The sequence below is a fragment of the Rhinolophus sinicus genome, linkage group LG01 (genome assembly GCF_036562045.2).
Source record: "Rhinolophus sinicus isolate RSC01 linkage group LG01, ASM3656204v1, whole genome shotgun sequence".
NCBI classification, from domain to species: domain Eukaryota; kingdom Metazoa; phylum Chordata; class Mammalia; order Chiroptera; family Rhinolophidae; genus Rhinolophus; species Rhinolophus sinicus.
This window is the reverse complement of record NC_133751.1, coordinates 155451366-155474309: the sequence shown is the minus strand read 5'-3', so window position 1 is coordinate 155474309 and position 22944 is coordinate 155451366. Positions and strand designations below refer to the sequence as shown.

Here is a 22944-nt window from a genome sequence, read left to right as displayed (position 1 = left end):
TCCAGAGGGTTTAAAGCCCCTGGTGGATTATGGAGGAAGCCTAGTTCACTGAATTTCTGTGTGGAGAAAAGTCCTCCACTGACCAGGGATAACCATACTGGAATGTGATGTAATTGAGAAATCACATTTTTCTTCCAACGCCTGCAAACCACTATTCTACTTTCTGTTTCTATGAATTTGACTACTCTAGGTACCTCATATAAGTGGAATCCTACAAATTGTTTTTTTGTGTGTGTGTCTGGCTTATTTCACTTAGCATAGTGTTTCAGGGTTCGTCCATGTTGTAGCAAGTGTCAGAATTTCCTTCATTTTTAAGGTTGAATATAATTCTATTGTATGTATATATGACATTTGCTTTATCAATTCATGTGTTGATGGACACTTAGGTTGCCTCCACCTTTTAGCTATTGTAAATAATGCTGCTATGAACATTGCTGTACAAATACCTGTTCAGATTTCTGCTTTCAATTTGTTTGAGTATATTCCCAGGAGTAGAATTGCTAGATTACATGATAATTTTTTGAGGAGCCACTATACTGTTTTCCACATGGCTGCAGTATTTTACATTCCCACTAGTCATATACAAGCGTTTTGATTTCTCCATATCCTTGCCAACATTTGTTATTTTCTGATTTTTTTGATAATAGCCACCCTATTGGGTGTGAAGTGGTGTCTTGTAATTTTGATTTGAATTTCTCCAATAATTAGTGATGTTAAGCATTTTTTTCATATGCCTATAGTTTTGTAGAAGTCTATTCAAGTTATTTGCCCATTAAAAATATTTTTGTCATTAGTTGTAGAAGTTCTTTATATATTCTGGATATAAATCCCTTATTAGACATATCATTTGCAGATGTTTTTTCCTTCTGCCTTCTAAAATTTATTAAGATATTCAATAATAGAATTACCCTGGTTCCTCACAGCATCCGATGTGGAGAAAAACCCCTTTTAAACCTCCCCCAGTCACTTAACACAAGGCTGAATACTATAATAAATTCTTTCTAACACCTTCTTAATTTATCACCCCTGGGGGTGTGTTCTGTTTCATTGCAACCAGTCAGTAACCCCAACTTTGTTTAACTATAGGTGTATTTCTGGTGGTCTTTGACTGAGGGGCATTGACACAGGTCACGCTCAGTTCCATCCCAATAGTAAGAAACAAAATTCCACATGTGTCTTCCATGTTTACGTTTTCAAATTTCATTTTTCTAAATATTAATTTTTATTGTATATTATAAAAATGTTAGTCTTACATGGACTGTGATAAAACCTTAGGTAGCTGAGAAACACTAACCTACACGACTGGCAACTTCGACAGTTAAAATGTACTGCCCCTGCCTCTCTCAATGAGAAACTACAATGCCCAGAATTCCTCCCAAATGCGTAAGCGACGTCTATTCCGCTGACTTCGCCGCGACGTCCTCTGGGGCATGTAGTGCGTGCCTTCTGCCTTGCACGCTGTACTGCCCGGCGTTTTTTCCTGGTTTGGGGTCGGTACCACCGGAGGAAAGGTGATATCTCTCGAGAAAAGGCTAAAAACTGGGATTTGAAAGAGGGGGGCGCGACACAACCGAACCTGTTGCGTTCTTTGCTGGGAATAACCTTGGTTATTTGCTGGGAATAACCAGCCTTCGCTGGAATCCTGAAAAGTTTCAGAACGTGGCGGCAGAATTTTTTTTTTTTTACGCCATCAGCAGGTTTTCAGGCCCGGGATGCAGGGTTCAGCTGAGAAAACCCGAGCCTCTCGGGTATTGGATTGTTCCCGAGCGCGGAGCACGAGGGCAGGGCTGAGCCCACTCCTGGTCCGCATCTAGAGAGACCACATATACAAGGTCAACGCTACTGTTGTGCTCGGAGCGGACGATGCCTGTCATTTGCAAAGGGTGTCACTGTTTAATCTGCACTATACCTGTTCAGAGCTGGTACCTACCCCTCAATTTTAGTCCCAAGGCCCCTCCTTTGGTTAAATGTCTTCCCCAGGGTCCTTAGCTGGGGACTTGACACCTTGGTATTCTGAAAGTTGAGTTGCTTCCATTTTCAGATGGATAGGACAGGAGAATCTTGAAGATAATTTTGTGCAGATTTTTCTGTGTATGTGTGTGACCCAGGTCGCTTTGGGTCAGGTTGCTGTACTGGTTGGCACAGAGTAGTCAATGCTGTGTCATCGGTGTTTCTTGTGAGGTTGGCATAGCGGAGTGGAGTCTAAGGCGTACTTTTAGTGTTGGTTTGTTGCTGTAAAGAGACTGTTCAAGTTGAGAGTCGAAATAACTGGGTGGTTGTTCCAGCTTCGCTAGTAGTAGAGTAGTTTTTTAAATCTTTTTGAACTTAGCTTTTGTTATCCAAAAAATGCAAACGATAATATCTATCTGGAAGGTTAGTTCAGAGAATCTAATGGGATAATATATCTTAAAAGTTGTTCGTAAAATGTTGCAGAAGTAGTAGATATGATTTTAGTCCCATCTTTTTAAACCATTGTTTCTCAACTAGAAATATAAACATAATATATATTTTTAAACAAATTATTTTTCATAAATTGGTTCATATATTGCCTCACAATGTCTTTGTTACATTACTTGATTTCTTCATATTTTCTGATTGGACCTTTAATCGTCTTGCTTATTGGTTGAAACCTATCTAAGGTCAGTAGTAACTAAATCGTTTGAGTTATTTTGGAGCTCCAAGAGAAGGAAGCAAGAAATTATCCAGAAAGCAAATAAACCAGAGACTTATCCTTCTGAAAATTTTTTTTTATTGTGGCCCTGAATTAATGGCTACTGTTTGTAGAAACTTTAAAGCTGATAATATTTATTTATTGTAAACGGTTTTACTCTTTTATTTAAAAAGACAGTTCTGAATTTAGGATTTTTTTCCCCTTCTGCTTTTATGGTGAAATTTGACAACTTTATGTAAATGTTAGATGTAACAAACATTTTTAAAAGTCCATTAATTTTAAAATTATAGTTGACATACAATATTATATTACTTTCAGGTGTAAAACGTAGTGTTTGACATTTATACCTTAAGTGATCACCTTGATAAGTTTAGTATCCATCTGTCGCGGTTCAAAGTTATTATGATATTATTGACTGTATTCCCTAACAAACATTTTTTAAGTGGGGTGAAGAAAGAAGCCACTTTCTTGGACATTTAGTTTTGGATCAGATCTACTATCTGGTTCAGACTAAGACCAAGATCGCTAGTTAATGCAGAAAAAGCTTGTTACTTTATTTGAATGTTAGAATTAATTTGGTAATAAAAGTATAATGATGTTAAACCAATTCTTTACAGAAGCTGCTAATTGGAATGGGATTTGGAGTCATCAGAATGAAAGCAAAAAGTATGAAGGAAAAACCGTTATTTTTATACCAGCATATGGCACCTGGCCACTAGTTTTAAATTTTCTTTACCCAAGAAAATTTGTGATGTAAATGAAAATATACCCTTTTTCTAGACACTGTTAACAAATATGCTTCGCTTAAGAGCTATTTGTCTATTTCCTTGGAGACTGTTTCCTTTTCGACCCTTCAGTTGTGAACCATTAATTAGCCAGATGGATAAGTGTACAGACGAAGAACAAGTATTTGATTTTATTGAAAAAAACAAAGCCGTACTTTCAGAAAAGCAAGTGGGATGTGCATTTAATGTACTTTGGCAGTTTCAAAAGCAGAAGACCAGCTTGTTAAAAAGTGTTGAATATATCAGAGACCACCCCCAATTTCTTACTCTTTATAATTTGACTACAAGTAAAGTGGAATTCATGAATGACGATACCCTGGTGAATGTGTTGTACATCACACAACAGTAAGTAATGTATTTTTAGATTTTACAGAAATGATTATAGTTTGTTTTTGTATTTTAATTTTCTAAATATCTCTTTAAAATGAAAAACTTTTTTTCTGTAAATTTACTGACCATCTAATATTTTTAAGATGTTTAGAAGATATTCTTTGATTGTGGTAGTATTTTCATAATATTTGTATATCCAAACATCACATTGTACAACCTAAATATATACAATTTATATTTGTTAATCATACCTCAATAAATCTGGAAAAAACATTAAAAAAGGAAAGAAGTTTTACCTTGTTTGCAAGGGAATCCAGCCTTCAGAAGAACGTGGCTCCCTAATAAAGGATTCAGCAGTTATATAAAAGGAGAAAAGCACATAAAAGTTACAATTAGTCTGTTTCTTAGTCTCATTAACGGAAAAACAGCAGTTTTCTTACATGATTATCCAACATGCAGGGGCAATTTAAGTAGCTATAGATGTCAGCATTGCACAATGCAGAGATGCAGTTGTTTTGTTAGAGAGTCAGCATACAGAAGGGGGCTTGAGGCTTTACTTATTTTGGGGATTGATGTTAGACTAACAAAGAGTGGCTCCCCATTTTTCTGGTGGTCTTCCTCATATTCCAAAGTTTTTTTCTGAATACTATAATAAGTTAATGAAGAAAATATGTAATGATAACAGGCAAGACACCTGTTTTTGTTTTCTAGTGGCCATGTTATTTTGGAGAATGCTGAACCAGACAAAAATTAAACATCTTTATTGCAGGACTCTTCGGAGCCATTAATATGCCAGTGTATATTGTGAATTTCTAAATCGGGGCATTTTCCAAACTTATACAACCACAAAACATCATGCTGAACACCTCACAAGACTGATGTATGTCAGGCTCAGATGGAGAAATGCTGCTTCGTAATGATTTACCTAAAAGCTGCATTTTTATGTTACCCTCCTAAGTCATATTTTAATAAGGAAAGGATTTTAAGAGTGGAATATAATTTTGTTTTCGAGTTTTTTTAAATAAGATATAGTTTGATTTTGCTTCATGACTAAATCCAAAAGATTTTGACTTTTAGGAGACAAAATAATACAGCCTTAACATTATAAACATGTTGAAATTGGTTTAAAAGAGAGACTTTTATACATACAGTATATAGTATATGTGGCTTAATTATGTATGTAAAATATGCATTGTTAGTGAAGGTATACTGGAACAGGAACTCTTAGGTGCTGCTGGTGGTATAATATAGATCATTAATTTTAAAAATACCCTTAGACCCAATAATTTTGCATCTAAGATTATCCTGAGAGTAATCCAAGACACATATATAAATACAGGTAACCCCTGTATAACACAGTTGTTAGGTTCCTAAAAAATGCCATGTTATGCAAATCTGTGTTATAGGAAACAAAGAACTAGTACAAAAAAGGGGTTAGGTTCCAAAAAGTGAAAAAAACATACTATTTTATTTTTATAGTTAAGAGAAATGTCTTTATTAAAGCAATTTTCACCAAAAGTATAACATATTAATATGTATTAAACAATGTTTCATTCGTCATCACTACTAAGCTTTTATTACGTTTCGTGTTGTTTGGAGATTTCTCTAATTCTTAAACCGTGTTTAAGTGAAACCATGTTCTAGGATAGCATGTTGTATGAGGGTTTCCCCCGATTCTTGAACCGTGTTATAGAAATGCTGTGTTATACGGAAGTTACCTGTATTCTTGTACATGGATATTCATCCCAGCATTGTTTATAATATTGAAAAACTAAAATTCGAATAGTAGATGGATGTTTAACCAAACGATATTATAGTTGCTCAATTGAATATTATACAATCGTTAAAAATAATGTTTTGAAGAATATGTAATGACTTAGCAAATGCCCACAATATAATGTTAACTTACTGAAAAGGGCAGGATATGGAAATGTAAAGGAAATATATGTATATTTCATATGTGTGTAGAAAAAAAATAACTGGAGAGAAATGTTCCAAATTAATGATGGTGGCTATTTATGAATAGCAGTTATAAATGATTTTTATTACCATATTAAATTTTTCTTTATTTTACAAACTTTCTCCTATAGAAATATTTTTATAGTCAGAGCAAAGTGATATGTTGTGCGCACTTTTAATATGAAATGCATCTTTGAGCATTTTAATTGTTCGTTGGAGGGCATTGAAATGAACATACAAAAGGATGAGAGGGACATGAGATAAAGTATGAATGTTTATTAGATTGTATTCAAGAAATCAGAATACTGAAGTGGGAGTGGACCAAAAATAAGGACTCACTGTGTAAGAGTATAATAACTTGAGGTTTACTTTTGCATTATAATTCTTACTACATGTGTTTTTAATGATTTAAAGATGCATATGTATGGAAAGTTATTTTCTCTTGTTTTTATGGAGGTTTGCTATTGAGGCCCATGACCCACTAGTTGAAGCACTAGTTACAGAAGCATGGAGAAGACTGGAAAGGCAAGTACTTTGGGTTCTTCATCTATAATCAGGGTTATCTTTTTCAGGGTTAGCACAGTGAAATATTGTAGGAAAAGAGTGGAGTGTGTTTTTTCCTTAAGAGGGAGAACAGTATTTCAGATGTTCCCTCTTTAAGAGTAGGGAATGTAGTGTGCTTTTTGACATTTATAATTGCCTATCTCTCCTTTATGGAGAGGCAGTGAACAGAGCTCACAGGTGACTTAGAAGCTTTCAGGTCCATTGTTGTGAATAGTATCAATTCAGATCTGTTTCCTAAACTATACAGCTATTTTCAACATGTTGTTGTAATTGATAATCAGCTAAAAAAATGTGAAATTTGTTCTTGGTATTCTTAATGAGTAGTGAGAAATCGATGTTATTTATACTAATATAAGAGTATATGAGAAGCTCTCCATTTATAAGACAGCTGAGGTAATAACAATTCATTTTGGTAAATCTTCAGCTAAGTTCTGAAAACTTTGAATTTTGAAACCTAGAAATTCCGGATAGCCAAGGTCCATTAATGGAATAAAGCAAATGTTAGTGAAGAGAGGAAAAATCTAGGTGGGAAAGAGACAGGAAAATTTTTAAAAAACCACAGAACAACTCACCCTCTAAACCAATAGTAACCTAGAGCAGAAAGGAGAGGATGGACTAAGATAAAGAAAAAACAACAGGCTATTTATTTGTAGATAGGGCGGAGCAGGCATTCCCGTATTATGCTTTTTTATAGCATATTGCTTTTTAAAGCCAAAACCATGATACATTCTTAGAGTTGTAGTCATATATGAGGGAGCTCTGTAGGCCTTTATTATAGGGGCTGGATTACATCAAAGGGGACTGAACAGTTCTCTGGGGTTAGAAATTCTACCTTCTAAATTGTGATTTTAGTTAATATCATTATCCAAATGCATCTGTCTTTTCATCCTTCATTTTTGGATTCTCTTTACCTATAACTATCCTTTATTGAGAGTAAAGAGAATAATCTTAACTGCTTTTGTGAGCAATCTAAACTACTGGATCTTTGTGGTTAAATTTGGTCATTGTTGATGATAACTCAACACTTTATTTTTCTTCAAAGCAGCATTAAGTGTTATGTATACTGAACAGCTTGAACAAATCTGTTGTAAAATACATGTTTTTTAAAAATTTTGCTTTTACTATATACTAAGTAATTAAATTATAGACGTACAGTTGTACTTCCCAGTGAATCAAATGTTGCTTTTTAATTTTACTTCCTTTCAAAGTAGCTCAGAAGATAATGACTTTGTTCTATATGGAGATTTTTATTTGTAGCAGTACTTTTATTTTTTTATAATACAAAGTTGTAAAAAATTTAAAAACCCTAATTTGTGTTTCATCTATAGCCTTTCTAAGAGAGTCATAAAATAAGTGTTAATTTCTGAATTTTTATAGTTGCTGTGCCCTATGATTTAATTTTTTGTTACTCCAATAGCTATTAATCAGTGATTTTGTTAAATTGTCTGTGAATTTGTGTTACATTAATATAATTTGTAATGATTCAAATAAGATGGATTATGTATTAGTACTATATAATGGATCATAACGAGGAAAATTAGCATATATTTGAAATTCAAATAGAAGACTTTAAACATTTATAAAAGTAGAGAGATTAGTTTAGTGAACTCCCATGTACCCATCATCCAGCTTCAACAATTACGAACCTATAGCAGTCTTGTTTTATCTAAATCCTTCCCATTCCCTCCCTACCCCATATTTTATTTTACTTTTTATAATTGTTTTACATATTTTTCAATTACAGTTGACGTACAATATTATATTAGTTTCATGTGTACAACATAGTGGTTAAACATTTATATAACTTACGAAGTGATCATCCCAATAAATCTAGTGCCCGTCTGACACAATACATAATTACAATATTATTGACTATATTCCTTGTGCTGTACTTTATATTCCCATGACTATTTTGTAACTACCAATTTGTACTTCTTAATATCTTTGCCCTTTTCACCCCCCTCCCAGCTGGCAGCCATCAGAATGTTCTCTTTATCTATCTTCAGTATATTTTAAATTGTTATGTCATTTTATCTGTAAATACCTCAGTATATTTCTGAGAGATAAGCACTCTTTTAAAAGAATGTATTATCACAGTGCCATTATTGTACCTATAAAAATGAATAATAATTCCTTAATATCACCTAATAACTGGTTTTGTTCAAATTTCCTTCATTGCTCTATAAAGGTCTTTTTATCGGTGGTTTATTTAAATCAGTATCCAAACAAGGTTCACACGTTACCTTTGATTGATTTGTCTCGTGTTTCTCTTTCCTTGTAAGTAAACATTTGGTTGAAGAATATCATATAAAATTAAACCAATCATAAATGTACAGCTTGATAAATTTTCACATACTGATCACTTCTGTGTAACAGCACTGAGATCAAGAAACAGAACATTATTTCCCCAAAGTTCTCTTTATGTGCTCTTCCAGTCATGTCCCCTCATCCCAAGAAGTAGTAACCACTATCTTGACTTCTTATATGTTAGTTTTGTTTTTATAGAAGTGGAATCCTATAGTATATACTCTTATATCTAGTTTAGTTTGTTCAATATGTTCTAAAGATTTATCCATAATGTTGCATGATTCAATTGTTCTTTGTTTTGTGGTATTTTGTGGTGTGATATTCTATAAATATGTGCAAGTTATTTATTCATTGTGCTCTTAATGCACATTTACATTGTTTGCAGTTTTTTGCTATCACATGTTTTGCTGCTGTGAACTTCGTTATGCTTATCTTTTAGTGAATTCTAAGTCTTAGAATCTATAATAGTTCTCCTTCCCTCCCTTTCATCTATCCATTTACTTATTGAAGGAATTGGGTCATTTCTTTCTTATAGAAAAATTCTGAAGTTTTTCACAGCACAGTTGTAGTAGTGGTTGTTTTGCTTATTAATATACAACCTGGAGTCGAAATTGTTCTGGCACCTTAAAAAATAAGTAAATGCTTCAAATAATTTTGAGTAATTTTTCCCTTTTTAAAATCTTCTGATAGAATCTGAGTTTTTAACTATTAGCATGGATTACTTTTATAATAAGTAATCAACATTTTAGAAAAATTCATTTCAAATTAGTAATGTATTAGTAATACAGTATTAGTATTTTTGATTCCTTTTTATTTTACAACTATTTTTTATGTGTTTTAAGTGAAAGTAAATACTAATAATCTCTTTTGTATATTTCCTTTAATAGGTTTGATATTCATGTGCTATCAAAATTTTCCACATGCCTAGCAGATCAACACTTACATTTTAGTCCATTAATGGGAAAAATAGCTGATATTGTAAATAGGAAGTTGGAAACCATACAGGACTTAAGGTAAATTTATTTAGGGGCCTTGTGTTGTGGTGGAAAGATCCTGGGTGTTGGATACTCATACACTTAGATTTGTCACTTCCTAGCTATGTTACTTTTAACTTGGAAAGTTTACTAACCTCATTTATAAAATAGGGATAGTAGTCTGTCTACTTTGCAATGTTGCTCTGGGAATTTGACATAAAGTATTGAAAGTATAACTATATTGTTGAGATCTGAGAAAGGTTTGAGGTTTTACCTTACTTGCGAGCTGACAAGTTTGCCTGCCACCCTCATGACCTCATCTAACCTTAATTACCTCCCTACAGGCCCTGTCTCCAGATATAGTCATACTGTAGATGAGGCTTTAACATGAATTTTGAGGGTTCATAATTCAGTCCATAACATATACCAGTGTTCATAGATGCATTGGTCACAATAGCCAAAAAATTTGGAAACAACCTAAATGTCTGTTGACAGACGAATTGACCATCAAAATGTGGTATATATCTGCAGTGGAATATTATTCAGCCTTAAAAAGGAAGGAAATTCTGATACATGCTACAACATGGATGAGCCTTAAAGACATTATGCTACGTGACATAAGACATTCACAAAGGGAAACTATTCTTTTAGTTTTAGAATTGTTCATTATTCTTAAATAACGTAAATATCTTTACATCTTTTTTCCTTTTTCAGGTCCTTGTCTGTTTTGATGGTCAGCATATCTTCTTTAATATCACAACGTTTTCAAGAACAATTAGTGAAAAAAACAGAACTTCTTTTTGACTCCATAGATTCTTCCCAGGTCAACATTGCAAGAAGAATAGTACAATTTCTTCGAAATATTAAGTATTGTTATTACCCCCTATTAGAAAGGTGTAATAAAATATTCTTAAGCCATGCAAACCACCTTGATTTGGAGTCCATCAGTAAAATACTTAGTCTGTACCACTTTCTACAGTTTCATAGTTTTGAATTTGTTTTAATGGCTAAAAAGAGGCTAACTGAAATGATTCCTCTAATTGATCACCCTGCTAGCTTTGTAAAATTGTTTATAGCATTGGGACCCACTGCAGGACCTGAAGAAAAGAAACAGTAAGTTCAGCTAAAAATGTTTTACTTGTTGAGAATACATGGATCCTTTAAGCTTAGATTTTGCAGTTCTGGAAGGCACAAAAATCAACCCATTCAACCATGGAATGGAAAGTAATCTCATATGCTCTGCTCCTTGATTCTTTCTCTAATTATTCTAATTTACTCCTCAGACTCTGCAATATAGTTTATACAGTCTACTGTATTCTAAAAGGGGGCCAGTAACCCTCTGGTGGTGGCCAGCACAGCAATTGATGAAGGAGAACACCATTTAAGTGTTTTTATTCTACTTTTCTAGGCCTTGTGACTGACTTTTACACAGGCATAAGACTCCCGCACCCTCGGTATAGGGTGTGGACTATTTAGAATTATAGTAGTAGTTCACAGCTTACCATTTTTGCTTTGTTGTCTTCACATTCATGATCAAAAGCATTTATTATGCAAATGGGCATATATTCTCATGTCAGGTTTGAGTGAATTTGATCTGTCTCCTGTCTGTTAAGAATTTTTAGGGGTGGCCAGTTAGCTCAGCTGGTTAGAGCGTGGTGCTGATAACACCAAGGTTGCTGGTTCGAATCCCACCTGGGCCACTGTGAGCTGTGCCCTCCTTAAAGAAAGAATTTTCAGTATTGCCAGATATTGATGTAGCTAGAAATATTTGGGATATAAAGATGAGCAAATACTAAATACATGATTATTGATAGCAAAACGATAAGTACTATTAGTGGATCAGTTAAGCAGGGGTTCAGGAGTTGCATAATAGAGGTATTTACATCATTTTTCTTAGCCAAAACTTCATGGAGAGTTTTAATTAAGAGTCCTTTGAATTATATATGAAGAAATTTAAGGATACATTTTAAGAGACTGTATCAAGATGAGAACAAGATGATGATTTAAAAAACTTTTATTGGAATCTTTCTCTTTTTCTTGTCACCAAGCACTGTTTAAATCTCATATGCTAAAGGAGTATAAAAGTTGAACTTAACTGGGTCCCACCTTTCAAGGATTTTATATGTCAACTGGGAGGATAGAAATAATAATTGAAATAATGTAAATACTATGACACTGCAATATAGTTTATGAATAAATACTCAAATTAGTGATATTGATAGTAAGTGCCATGGGCAGAGAGAATAGAGAAAAATGTGGACTAAAGTACCGTATTTTTCCTTGTATAATGTGCACTTTTTTGCTCAAATTTGTGAGGGAAAAATATGGATGCGCATTATACATGGGTAGTATTAATTCCGTATCTATATAAATGTTTTAATTCTTTTATTTATGTTTATAAGTTAAAAGTGTAACTAGAAATCAATAATGATATCCGTATGCAAAATACGGATCCTGGAAAACGATAATCAGTTTTGTTGCACTTGGGGCAAACTTCCAACTTTGGAGACTTCTTGGCCTTATTTCTTGGTACCTTGTATCTGTTCTTGTGTTTTGTAATTATTTGTTACATAAAATCTCTTGTACCATGTACAATGTTAAAAAATAAATGCTAAAATTCGTTTATGATACAAAAAGCAAGTACCCAAATATAAACAAATAAAAATTTGAATTGAAAAATTAAAAGATTTTTCCCCCTGAAAGTTTGGGCCAAAAATGTGGGTGCACATTATTCATAGGAGCGCATTATACATGGCAAAACACGGTATTTGGGAAAAGCTATGAGAAGCTGGGTTTGAAATGTTTGATAAGGTTAATGAAAAGGATGATGTGGAGTAGTGTGAATAGAAAATTAGTTTATCCTGTTACTCTCAGATTTCATGTTTTGGGTTTGTCTTCTAAATTATTCTAAAAGACACTTATATTTTGATACTCTTATTACTGCATGATGGATGGTTTCAAAATGGACTGTCTTTGTAAATTTTCAGTTTATAGTGTTACAGCAAGCATTTAGTACATAAGATTTTTGTTTAATGTGCAGATATATTGATTTCCTGATCAAATCTTAATTTAAAAAATTGGGATATTGTTAAAATGTCAGTTGTTAATTCTTTAGCTCTCTAGTACTGAATAACTTCAGCGAACCATTGTATTTTATAACCATTGTAATCTTATTTTGAAAAATGAATTAAAAAACCTTTTATGTATATTTTTAAGAGACAGTTTAGATTTTACTGAGACCTTCATTGCTTTGAAAAACTTTTTTATTTGATAATATTTTATATTCCCCAATTATGTGGAGAGAAAATTGAAATTATATATTTGAATTAAGTTTTTGTTCATATTATTTCTTTCCTATTTGTCACCTAAGAACTGTTATTTTAAAATTGTTTTTATAAGCTAATTGTCAGTTTTTCAACATAAAAACATTTTTCTTTGCTTCTAGACTTGAATCATCTATATTATTGATGTCAGAAGAGTTGACCAGCCAGCAAGCTTTGGCAGTGATGGGAGCAATGGAAGAGATGGAAAGCAGAAATTCACGTTTGATTAAAAAGTAGTCCTTCCTGAAATTTATGGTGTTAAGTTTAGTTGTCATTCATAAGTAGCTATGTTTTTGAGGGAAAATTACGATTTTTTTCTATAATATAGCTGTTGCTTTTGAAGAAATGAGGAATTAACACTTAAGGTATTGTTTATTTCCTAAATAGTTTGTTTTTTAAAAATAGAGATTCTAAAATTGTTTATAGCGTTTTTCATTTCATTTGCTACTGTTGTTATTCTTAAACAGAGCATCATAATCTAGGAAAGTGGAGATTATAGAGCAGGACCCTACTTTTTAAAAGGACATTTATTGCAAAACAGTTGACATCTTTGTGAACTTGAATCGTTTCACACCACAGTTGTTACCTTGAACTCAAACTACCATGCTGTATATTGACTTTTTTGTTAATTTGAGATTTAACAAGGAAAAAAATACATGGTACAGATTATACATATGTACATAATTTTTTATTATCTGTTATCCCTTTTAAAAAATATTTCCTTTGCCCTTTTTCCTCCAACTTACTCCCTGTTAGCATTGTCCATTGCCTTTAAGTATCTCTGTTAGAGGGCCAGTGGATTTAAGGAAGAAAATTAAATCAGTTTTGCTAATTGTTAGTAGCTTTTGGTAAAGATTTTCTTGGAATGAGGGTGTGGGATTTGATGGCTGTTCTGTGAGGTTTTTTTATTTGGGAAGTAAAACTATGCTTTTCTGTCTTTTTACTATTGATAATTAAATATTATTTCATTTACACTTCATTGATAGCTCTTACTTATTCTATTTTAATTGTTACATTTCTATCGTCATCTTGAGGTAGTTCTTCAAGAACAGAAAACCTTATCTCATTGCTGTTTGTCTCGCACAGAGCTTGTCTGGCATGAAAAAGCTTCTCAGTAAATGTTTAATAAATAAATGAATGAACTGATTATAATACATGTTTTATCTTTATTCTTTTTAGAATTGCTTCAATTCTGCATAAGCATTTGGATGACTATAAACCAATCGAGTTATTGAAGATAACACAAGCATTGACTTTTTTACATTACCGAAGTAAAGAGCTTTTTGTGAAACTCAGAGAAGTATTGCTTAGGTAAGATTAAAGTAAAGGTGAAAAATAATTGCAAAAACCACAATTACTTTTGCACCCAGCTAATAGAAGTAGTTATTTAATCTTTCATTTTATAATCTAATCTTTCAATTTATAACCTTGTTTTATATAATTATGTATAGAGTTGTTGGAACTGTTGGAGGAAGAATTGGACAGCTTATTATTACAAATGTTAAGACACTTATTTTTCCCCATACCCATTCTGCCAATTAAGCTTGGTATACTTTGAAATGGAAATGAGGCCAGTTGGGTATGATTTCCCTAGGGCATGAATAACAATAAAAGCCAAGTCATTCTTTCCTGCAGAAATAGAATACGAAAACAGTGGAGCTGATGAAGAAGGCCAAACTCCATTTGGGAGAACCATATTTAGGGGCCTTCAGTTTGCTTATTTGTGCATTTTAAGGCATATTACATTTTTTAATTTGTAATTTTTAAAATAAAATATATGAGGGTAATGATAATGAAAAGATATTTTTATGCAGAATTCTCCCTCTGTAATTAAAACTTCTCTGCTTTTCTATGGAGGTAGCATTCATATTTCAACTAAGAAGTTAATTCAATTTTTCATTGACTTTCATTACACTAAAATGGAATTTTCCATTAAAAATTTTTATTTTAAAGATTAGAATAATGACTGAATGAAATTAGAACCAGATGAATCGTTTTCCCTTCCATTTTCCCATACTAGTTTGATTTCTTACTGTGATTTCTGAAAGACCAGGCATGGGGCTCTATGCTATATTCAAAAGATTGGCATACAGTTGAAAATGATCATTATTTTGACAAAGTGATACGCCATTATGGTTAAGAAGGATTTGAGCTGAGGAATATGAGGTGGCACTTTATCAGATGAGAATTTAGCATAGTAGGTATGTATAAGAAAGTTCACACTTTTCTTGAAATAACTTTCTTATATATGCAGCATTATTGTTTCTTCACCTTTTCCGTATTTAGCATGGACTTTCACATAGCCTCTGAATGAAGAATTTCATGCTTTAAATTATATTATCATAATCTGGCCCAGAGACATGATTTATTTGGCCAGCACAGTGCTTTTTAAAAAAATTAAATGACACAATACTGTTTGCATATAGGTGTGTTAACAGAAAAATAAGACAGGAGTGGGAGCATCAAAGGGGATTTCACTTTACCTATGTTTTATTTCCTTTATAAAAAGACTTGAAGCAAATATGACAGTGTTGAAGTTTAGTAGTTGTCAGTAGAAAGAGCCCCTATATATCTCTAGTTTAAAATTTTATCAAAAATTAGTTGGGAGATGTTACATAAAATCAGAGGGGCTTATGCTTCAGGATTATCTTCTCCCACTCAGTACAGATTGTGTGAAAGAACACAATGTAATCTAAGTAAACCAATTCACCTAAGTATTTACATAAATAGCTCCAGAAACCATTTGGGAAACCCAGGGAGTTCATGTACTGGAATAACATGGTTTTCTTCATTTGAACGTACTGAAATACAATCTACATAAAATACACGTATCCACTCCTCATAACCCTGCTCCCTCACCCCCAACCCAGGTTAACTACTATCCTTTTAACTGCATGGGTTAGTTTTGCCTGTTTTGTCTGGCTTCTTTTGCTCAGTATCATGTATATGAGATTTACCTATGTTTTTGTTGTATTCTCATAAGAATGTAACAAACATTTTTTTTACTCATTCTACTGTTGATAGGTATTTGATTTATTTCCAATTTGGGGCTGTTATAAATAGTTCTGTTATGAATATCCTCGTACATATATTTTAGTGGACATATGTATGCATTTCTGTGGATATTTACCAAGAAGTATGATTGTTGGTTCATAGGTTATACATATGTTTATCTCCAGCAGATCCTGCTAAACAGTTTTCTGAAGTGGCTGGACCAGTTTATATTCCCACTAGCAGAATGTGAGCATTCCTGTTGCTCCACATCCTCACCAACCCTAGGTGTTCTTTTATTGTCTAATTTTAGTCATGCGGGTGGATATATGGTAGTACTGTAAATAAATACATGCGTATGTAAGTTTTGGAATTTGAGGAAGAATCACAAGGAATAACATCAGTTGCAGGTTGGATAGATTTTGTCTGTTGGGGTTATTTTTTTTTTTTATTGCGGAATATTGGGGAACAGTGTGTTTCTCTAGGACCCATCAGCTCCAAGTCAAGTTGTTGTCCTTCAATCTAGTTGTGGAGGGTGCAGCTCAGCTCCAAGTCCAGTTGCCGTTTTCAATCCTTAGTTGCAGGCCACCATCCCATGTGGGAATTGAACTGTCAACCCTGTTAAGAGCTCGCGCTTTAACCAGCTGAGCCATCTGGTGCCTCTGGGGTTTATTTTTAGACAACTATGAGAAGATTAGCAAATATTGAGAGTTCTGTCCTTGGGTCAATTCTGGAAACTGATACAGCTTTTGGGGGCTTTCGTTTCTTTATACAATGTGTTAATTTTTCGTGGTTATTAGAATAAAATATTCATTTAGTACTTATTGAGAACTTAATTTGTGTCAGGTACTGGGCCAAATACTATATATAAATTATTTTGAGATCTTTTTGTGGTTCATAAATGTGACGATTTGTGGTATTCATGCTATTTATTTCTCCCACTTAACTTTATCAGCATTTCCCCACATGATTTAGAACTATTTGTAAATGTTTTTAATGACTAGATATTAGCCAACGTATGACTACCATAATTCACTTAACTATTCTCCATCATTGGGTATTTAGATTGTTTTCAAATTTTAGCCCCATTAAAAATATGGTGAATAACATATACATTTTCCCTGCATTTTCGATTATTTTCTTAGGTTACTTTCGTCAACAGGGATTGATCATATCAAATGATATAATTAGTTTTAAATTTCTTGAGCTGTACTGCTAAATTACTTTTCAGAAAGGTTATACTAACTTTTAAAGTTTACATGAGGGTGCCTGTATCAATGCACCCTTGCTAACGTTGAATATAATGATTATTTCAATGTATTAATTTAATATTTTAAAAAGTTACTCAATTTTGTTTTAATTTATATTGAAAGAGATTTGACTATCTCTTTCACTACTTCTAAACCTGAAGATTCTTTAAAAGCTCCTAGTGTTTTATTTGTATTTTAAAAACTGCTGTCCTGATGAAAGGACTCTTAACTGTGGGGGTTTGGAAAAGGAGGAGTAGAGAATGGATTTAATTATATGTCCTGTGTTTTCTGGTTTTTTTTTAAGGTTGGACTTCTTATATAGCAGAAATAAGACAGGAACTAATAAAATTGAGTGATCACTGTATGCCAGGGCCTATACTAGGTCATACCAACTTCTGACAGGTCGTATCAAAAATTCAGCCCAGGGGCCTGCCCGGTGGCTCAGGTGGTTAGAGCTCCGTGCTCCTAACTCCAAAGGCTGCTGGTTCGATTCCCACATGGGCCCAGTGGACTCTCAACCACAAGGTTGCCAGTTCAATTCCTCGAGTCCCGCAAGGGATGGTGGGCAGCGCCCCCTGCAACTAAGATTGAACACGGCACCTTGAGCTGAGATGCCGCTGAACTCCCGGATGGCTCAGTTGGTTGGAGCGTGGGCTCTCAACCACAAGGTCCCCGTTGGACTCCCGCAAGGGATGGTGGGCTGTGCCCCCTGCAACCAGCAACGGCAACGGCAACTGTACCTGGAGCTGAGCCGCGCCCTCCACAACTAAGACTGAAAGGACAACAACTTGAAGCTGAATGGCACCCTCCACAACTAGGATTGAAAGGACAACAACTTGACTTGGAAAACAAAAAAAAAGTCCTGGAAGTACATACTCTTCCCTAATAAAGTCCTGTTCCCCTTCCCCAATAAAATCTTTAAAAATATATATATATATAAAAAAAAAATCAGCCCAAATTCTGTCTCTAGCAACAGTACTGGAAAGAAACATTGTTCTGACACTGACCTTTTGTTTTCCAGAGACTATGGTTTTATTTTTGCATTATAAAATTTAGGATGTGCTTTAGATTATCTTAAGGCTTCCCTTTGTAACTCCTGTGGACCTGTCATCTTTGAATTAGTTAACCCTTCTTAAAATAAATTAACTTTATGTTAAGACTACAACACCTATTAATTATAATAATAATAACATTCATATTTTAATAATTATATGCATTGTATTTTGTTGCTGATGTATTAATTTTGTTCTTTTTACTTCCCCCCCTCTACAGTCATTTGAAAATTAGTGTCAAATCTAGTGAGATATCTCTCCTGGTCTATGCTATTTCCATGCTTCCGTCTCCTCACCTAGATGAAGTGGTGATATCTCGAATTGAAGCAGTTTTACCACAGTGTGACCTAAATGACCTGAATAGTTTTGCCACATCTGTTTTAAGATGGATTCAGTATGATTACATGTATCTGGAGAGTACTACTGGAAAGCAGCTGAAACTACTTCAAAAATTAGATCACTATGGTCATCAGAGACTACAAAAATGCAACAATTTGAATCTGTTATGGGAAGAACTTAAATCTTTAAAAGGAGACTGGTTTGTCGAGTCACTTCTGGAAGAAACAATTGCTACTTTGCAGTGTTTGATGGATGAAATTAATTACATAAATGTTGCGGGAATTTCATCTTTTATTGCTAGAATGAACTACCTCAATACTTTGATACTTGATAGGATAGCCTCAGTGGTCCTTCAGCAGATTGAAAAGGTGAAATGGAAATGTCACAGTTTTATATAGTCAACTTCTAAAAGCATAAATGTTTATCATACGTACTTTGAGAACTTGACTGGAATTTGAAGTTTAAAAATTAAACTCTAGTTTCTGGTTCAGCAGTTTGTTGTTCCTCCTCCTAAAGTTTCTTTGTTCAGCATTGCAGATTTGAGCAGATTAGCAGTCATCTTTTCATTCTTGCAGTATTGTTAAGATCAATAGTCAAAATTCATTGACTAGAAGGAAATATTTAAAACAATACTGATTATATAAAGATAGAGTGTGAATGATTTTTTCCCTTTTTATTTTCTGTAATCCTACTTTTACTATTTAAGAACAACTACATTCATGAAACTAATATAAAATCATATTGAATGTCAAATATAATTAAAAGTATATATGGTCATAGGATGTGTAGTACAGCATAGGGAATATAGTTAGTGGTATTGTAACAGCTCTGTACGAAGTCAGATGGGTAGTAGACTTGTTGGGGTTATCACCTTGTGAGGTGCGTAAATGTCTAATCACTGTGTTTTGTACACCTGAAACTAATAATTAAGAAAATAATATATGTACCTCCCCCCAAACAAAATAAAAACTACCATATTCAAAAGTGTGAAAATCAAAAAAATTTTAAGATATCCACTGACTTTAGTACAGTTGACCCTTGAACAATGTGGCAGTTATTATTAAATCCACATATAACTTTGACTCCCCAAAAACTTACCTACTAATAGCCTACTGTTGACCCGAAGCCTTACTGGTAACAAACAGTTGACTAACACATATTTTGTATGTTTTGAGGTCTGACAATTAAGTTCACGAACTTTTGCAAGGATGTTGCTAACCTTTTTTGATATCAGAGGGATTACTTATTATGAATTTGTACCAACTGGACAAACAGTTAACCAGGTTTACTATTTAGAAGTGCTAAAAAGGCTGTGAAAAAGTTAGATGACCTGAACTTTTCGCCAACAATTCATGGCTCTTGCATCACGACAATGCACCAGCTCCCACGGTACTGTCTGTGACAGAATTTTTAGCCAGTCAACAAATAAATGTATTAGAACACCTGCTCTACTTACCTGATCTCGCCCCCCAATGACTTCTTTCTGCATCTGAAGATAAAGGAAATATTGAAAGGAAGGCATTTTGATGGCATTCAGGACATCAAGGGTAATACGACGGTAGCTCTGATGGCCATTCCAGAAAAAGAGTCCCAAAATTGCTTTGAAGGGTGGACTAGGCACTTGTGTCCGTGCATAGCTTCCCGAGGGGAGTACTTCGAAGGTGACTGTAGTGATAGTCAGCAATAAGGTATGTAGCACTTTTTCTAGGATGAGTTTGCGAACTTAATTGTCTGACCTCATATCTATATTATATATTGTATTCTTACAATCAAGTAAGCTAGAGAAAAGAAAATCTTATTGAGAGGATCCTAAGGAAGAGAAAATACATTTACAGTAATTACTGAAAAAAATTGCATGTAAGCAGACCTATGGAATTCAAACCTATTTTGTTGAAGTGTCTACTGTATTCTTAAATTGTCAGTGTATCTTCTTACAAATTTGTTTCTAGAACGTACTTATAAAATGCTGCTTTTGGGATTAAATGAGAAGAAACTCACAAAATGTATATATACAAGGGTAAGGCTTTTACTTAGTGTTTCCCACTAATGAAAAAAAAGTCTGTCTTACTTGTTTAGCATATTGCTTGGCAGTCATTAAATATTAGATGAATGAGTAAATAATGAAATTTAAAAATGAATGAATAAAAGAAAAACAAATTCTGATTATAAACTCCCTTAATTACCTTATATGATGTATCTACAAAATGCACTGATGACATGGAAATTAATGATACTATTTCCTATTCACTTTAATGACTGATGTATTTCTGGAACAGGATTTTATACCTAACAAAATTAATTTGTGGATAGTCTGATTTACTTTTTCTTAACACTTAGAGTTGCTAGAAATTAGTGGTGGGACTAAATAGATCATAGCAGGGTCGGAAAATTAGTAAATAGTGATACATTTGTCATTTAACTGTAGGCATGTTCATTTAACTTTATAGGTATGTTAGAAAAAGACTTCTCTAAAATAATAATTAGGTTAAAATGTGTTTTACTGAAGTTTAAACTATAACATTTTTGTTCTCTTATATATAGATCCATCCTTTTGCAGTCCTTGCTATTATTCTTCCATTCAGCATCTTGAATTATGATCCACCTCAAAGGGATGAATTTTTCGGAACCTGCATTCAACACCTTAATTCTTACTTAAGTAGGTATATTGTTTGGTACTACATTGAATGAGTAGGTGGGAGTACACTGTTGCAGATATTCCTCATTTAAAGGGTAACCATAATAGCTGTGAGTTCTATACCGAAAAGAAATGTTTCTATCCATTTTTGAAACTTTATTATTATGAAAAATGTCAAACTTACGGATAAAATGAAAAGAACCAAGAAGGGACACCTGAATACTCAGTGAGTAGATTCAAATAATTGTTAACATTTTATCCTATTTGCTTTGCTTTACTGTTTGTGCCTCTTGCTCTATTTTTTCTGATCCATTTCAAAGTAAGTTGTAGACATTGTGACCCTTCACCTCTTAAATACTCAGGCATACACCTTCTTAAGAGCAATGACCTCCTATATCACCACAATTCTGTTGTCACACCTAAGAAAATTAATAATCTTCTAATATAAACACAATTCATGTGTAAATGTCCTTCATTATTTCCAAAATACTGTGTAGTGTGGTTATTTTGGACCCAGAATTCAATCAAGTTTCACTCATTGTGTTTTGTAGTTATCTTTTGTGGTCTCTTATAGTCTAGAATGTTCTTGGTTTTTTGTTTTGTTTTTTGCTTGATTTTGATTTGGGGGAAAAGTTTTTTTTTTTTTTTTTTACAACTTTTTGTTACCATAGCTTGCAAATACACAGAAGAATTGAAAGAACAATATAACAAACATCTATATACTATATACTCACAATCAAGTTTTTGATTAATGATTAACATTTTACCACATTTACTGTGTGTGTATGATGAAACATTTGAAGTGTTAGCCCTAAATAGGTTATAAGGAAGTAAAGCATCACACTTAAGAAAATGAACAAGTACCATATACTACCATAATCAAAATTTTCCAAATCTCACCAGATTGTCTTTTATAAGTTTTTTTTAAAGCAACCAACATTGAATTGTTACATCACTTTCTCCCTATCTTTTTTTGTCTTGGCATTTGTCTTTTTATAAAAGAGATTGGCTATTTGTTGTGGATCACGCACGTTCTGGATTTGTGTGATTGCTTTCTATTAAAACCTTGCTCCTCCATCTCCAGTATTTCTTGTAAACTAGAACTTAGTTATAGATGCTTAATTAGATTCAGATTAAACATTTTTAGCAAAAATGCCTTGTATGTGGTGCTGTGTACCTAATATTTGTATCACATGTGGAGATACATAATATCTGATTGTTTCTGTCAATTTTAATAGTTAAGCTGGTACAAGATCACTATAAATACATTGATTATATCAGTATCATGCTCATAGACTTTGCTACACTTTCGTGGGATCTATAAGCCAGATAGTGTCTAACCATGTCTGGTACTGCTGTGTCTGCTAATAGACAAGTAAAATGGGACTGTAAAACGTCCATGTTTATGTGTAAGTGTATGCATATGTGACATTCACATATACCCCTTTTTAGTACTTACTACAACTATATGTAGAAAGATGAGACTTGAAACAGACTTGAAATTGAGACTTGAAATGGAGTGTGCTCTCCTGGTTGTTTAGTCATGTTTCAACAACCAGAAGGAAATGAAAGTACATGTCCTCCCATATTTTCTAAATAGAGGCTTATATATTACAATTTTTTTAAAAAAAATTAAACGTATGAGAAAAATGTTGAAATGTACAGCTTCAATTTTTTTTTTTTTTTAAGATTTACTGAGAATGTTTGGAAAATTATTGGAGACCTTTTGAGTACAATTTAACATAACTCATGGAGTAATTTATT

The 22944-nt window shown here is 33.3% G+C and overlaps 1 protein-coding gene across 3 annotated transcripts in view; it reads left to right on the top strand.

Moving 5' to 3' along the window:
* FASTKD1 (FAST kinase domains 1) overlaps positions 1-22944 on the top strand; it is a 36376-nt gene that overhangs the window by 7002 nt on the left and 6430 nt on the right. The window contains exons 1-9 of one of the 3 annotated variants that reach the window (XM_019727380.2): positions 1386-1511; positions 3289-3801; positions 6202-6270; positions 9504-9629; positions 10305-10703; positions 13036-13146; positions 14093-14224; positions 18427-18913; positions 21087-21201. In XM_019727380.2, the coding sequence (XP_019582939.2) occupies positions 3467-3801; positions 6202-6270; positions 9504-9629; positions 10305-10703; positions 13036-13146; positions 14093-14224; positions 18427-18913; positions 21087-21201 (1774 nt within the window). In that variant the 5' untranslated portion in view covers positions 1386-1511; positions 3289-3466. Of the gene's footprint in view, positions 1-1385; positions 1512-3288; positions 3802-6201; positions 6271-9503; positions 9630-10304; positions 10704-13035; positions 13147-14092; positions 14225-18426; positions 18914-21086; positions 21202-22944 lie in introns of those variants that run through there. The other 2 variants (XM_019727378.2, XM_074337621.1) reach the window with 2 other exon arrangements.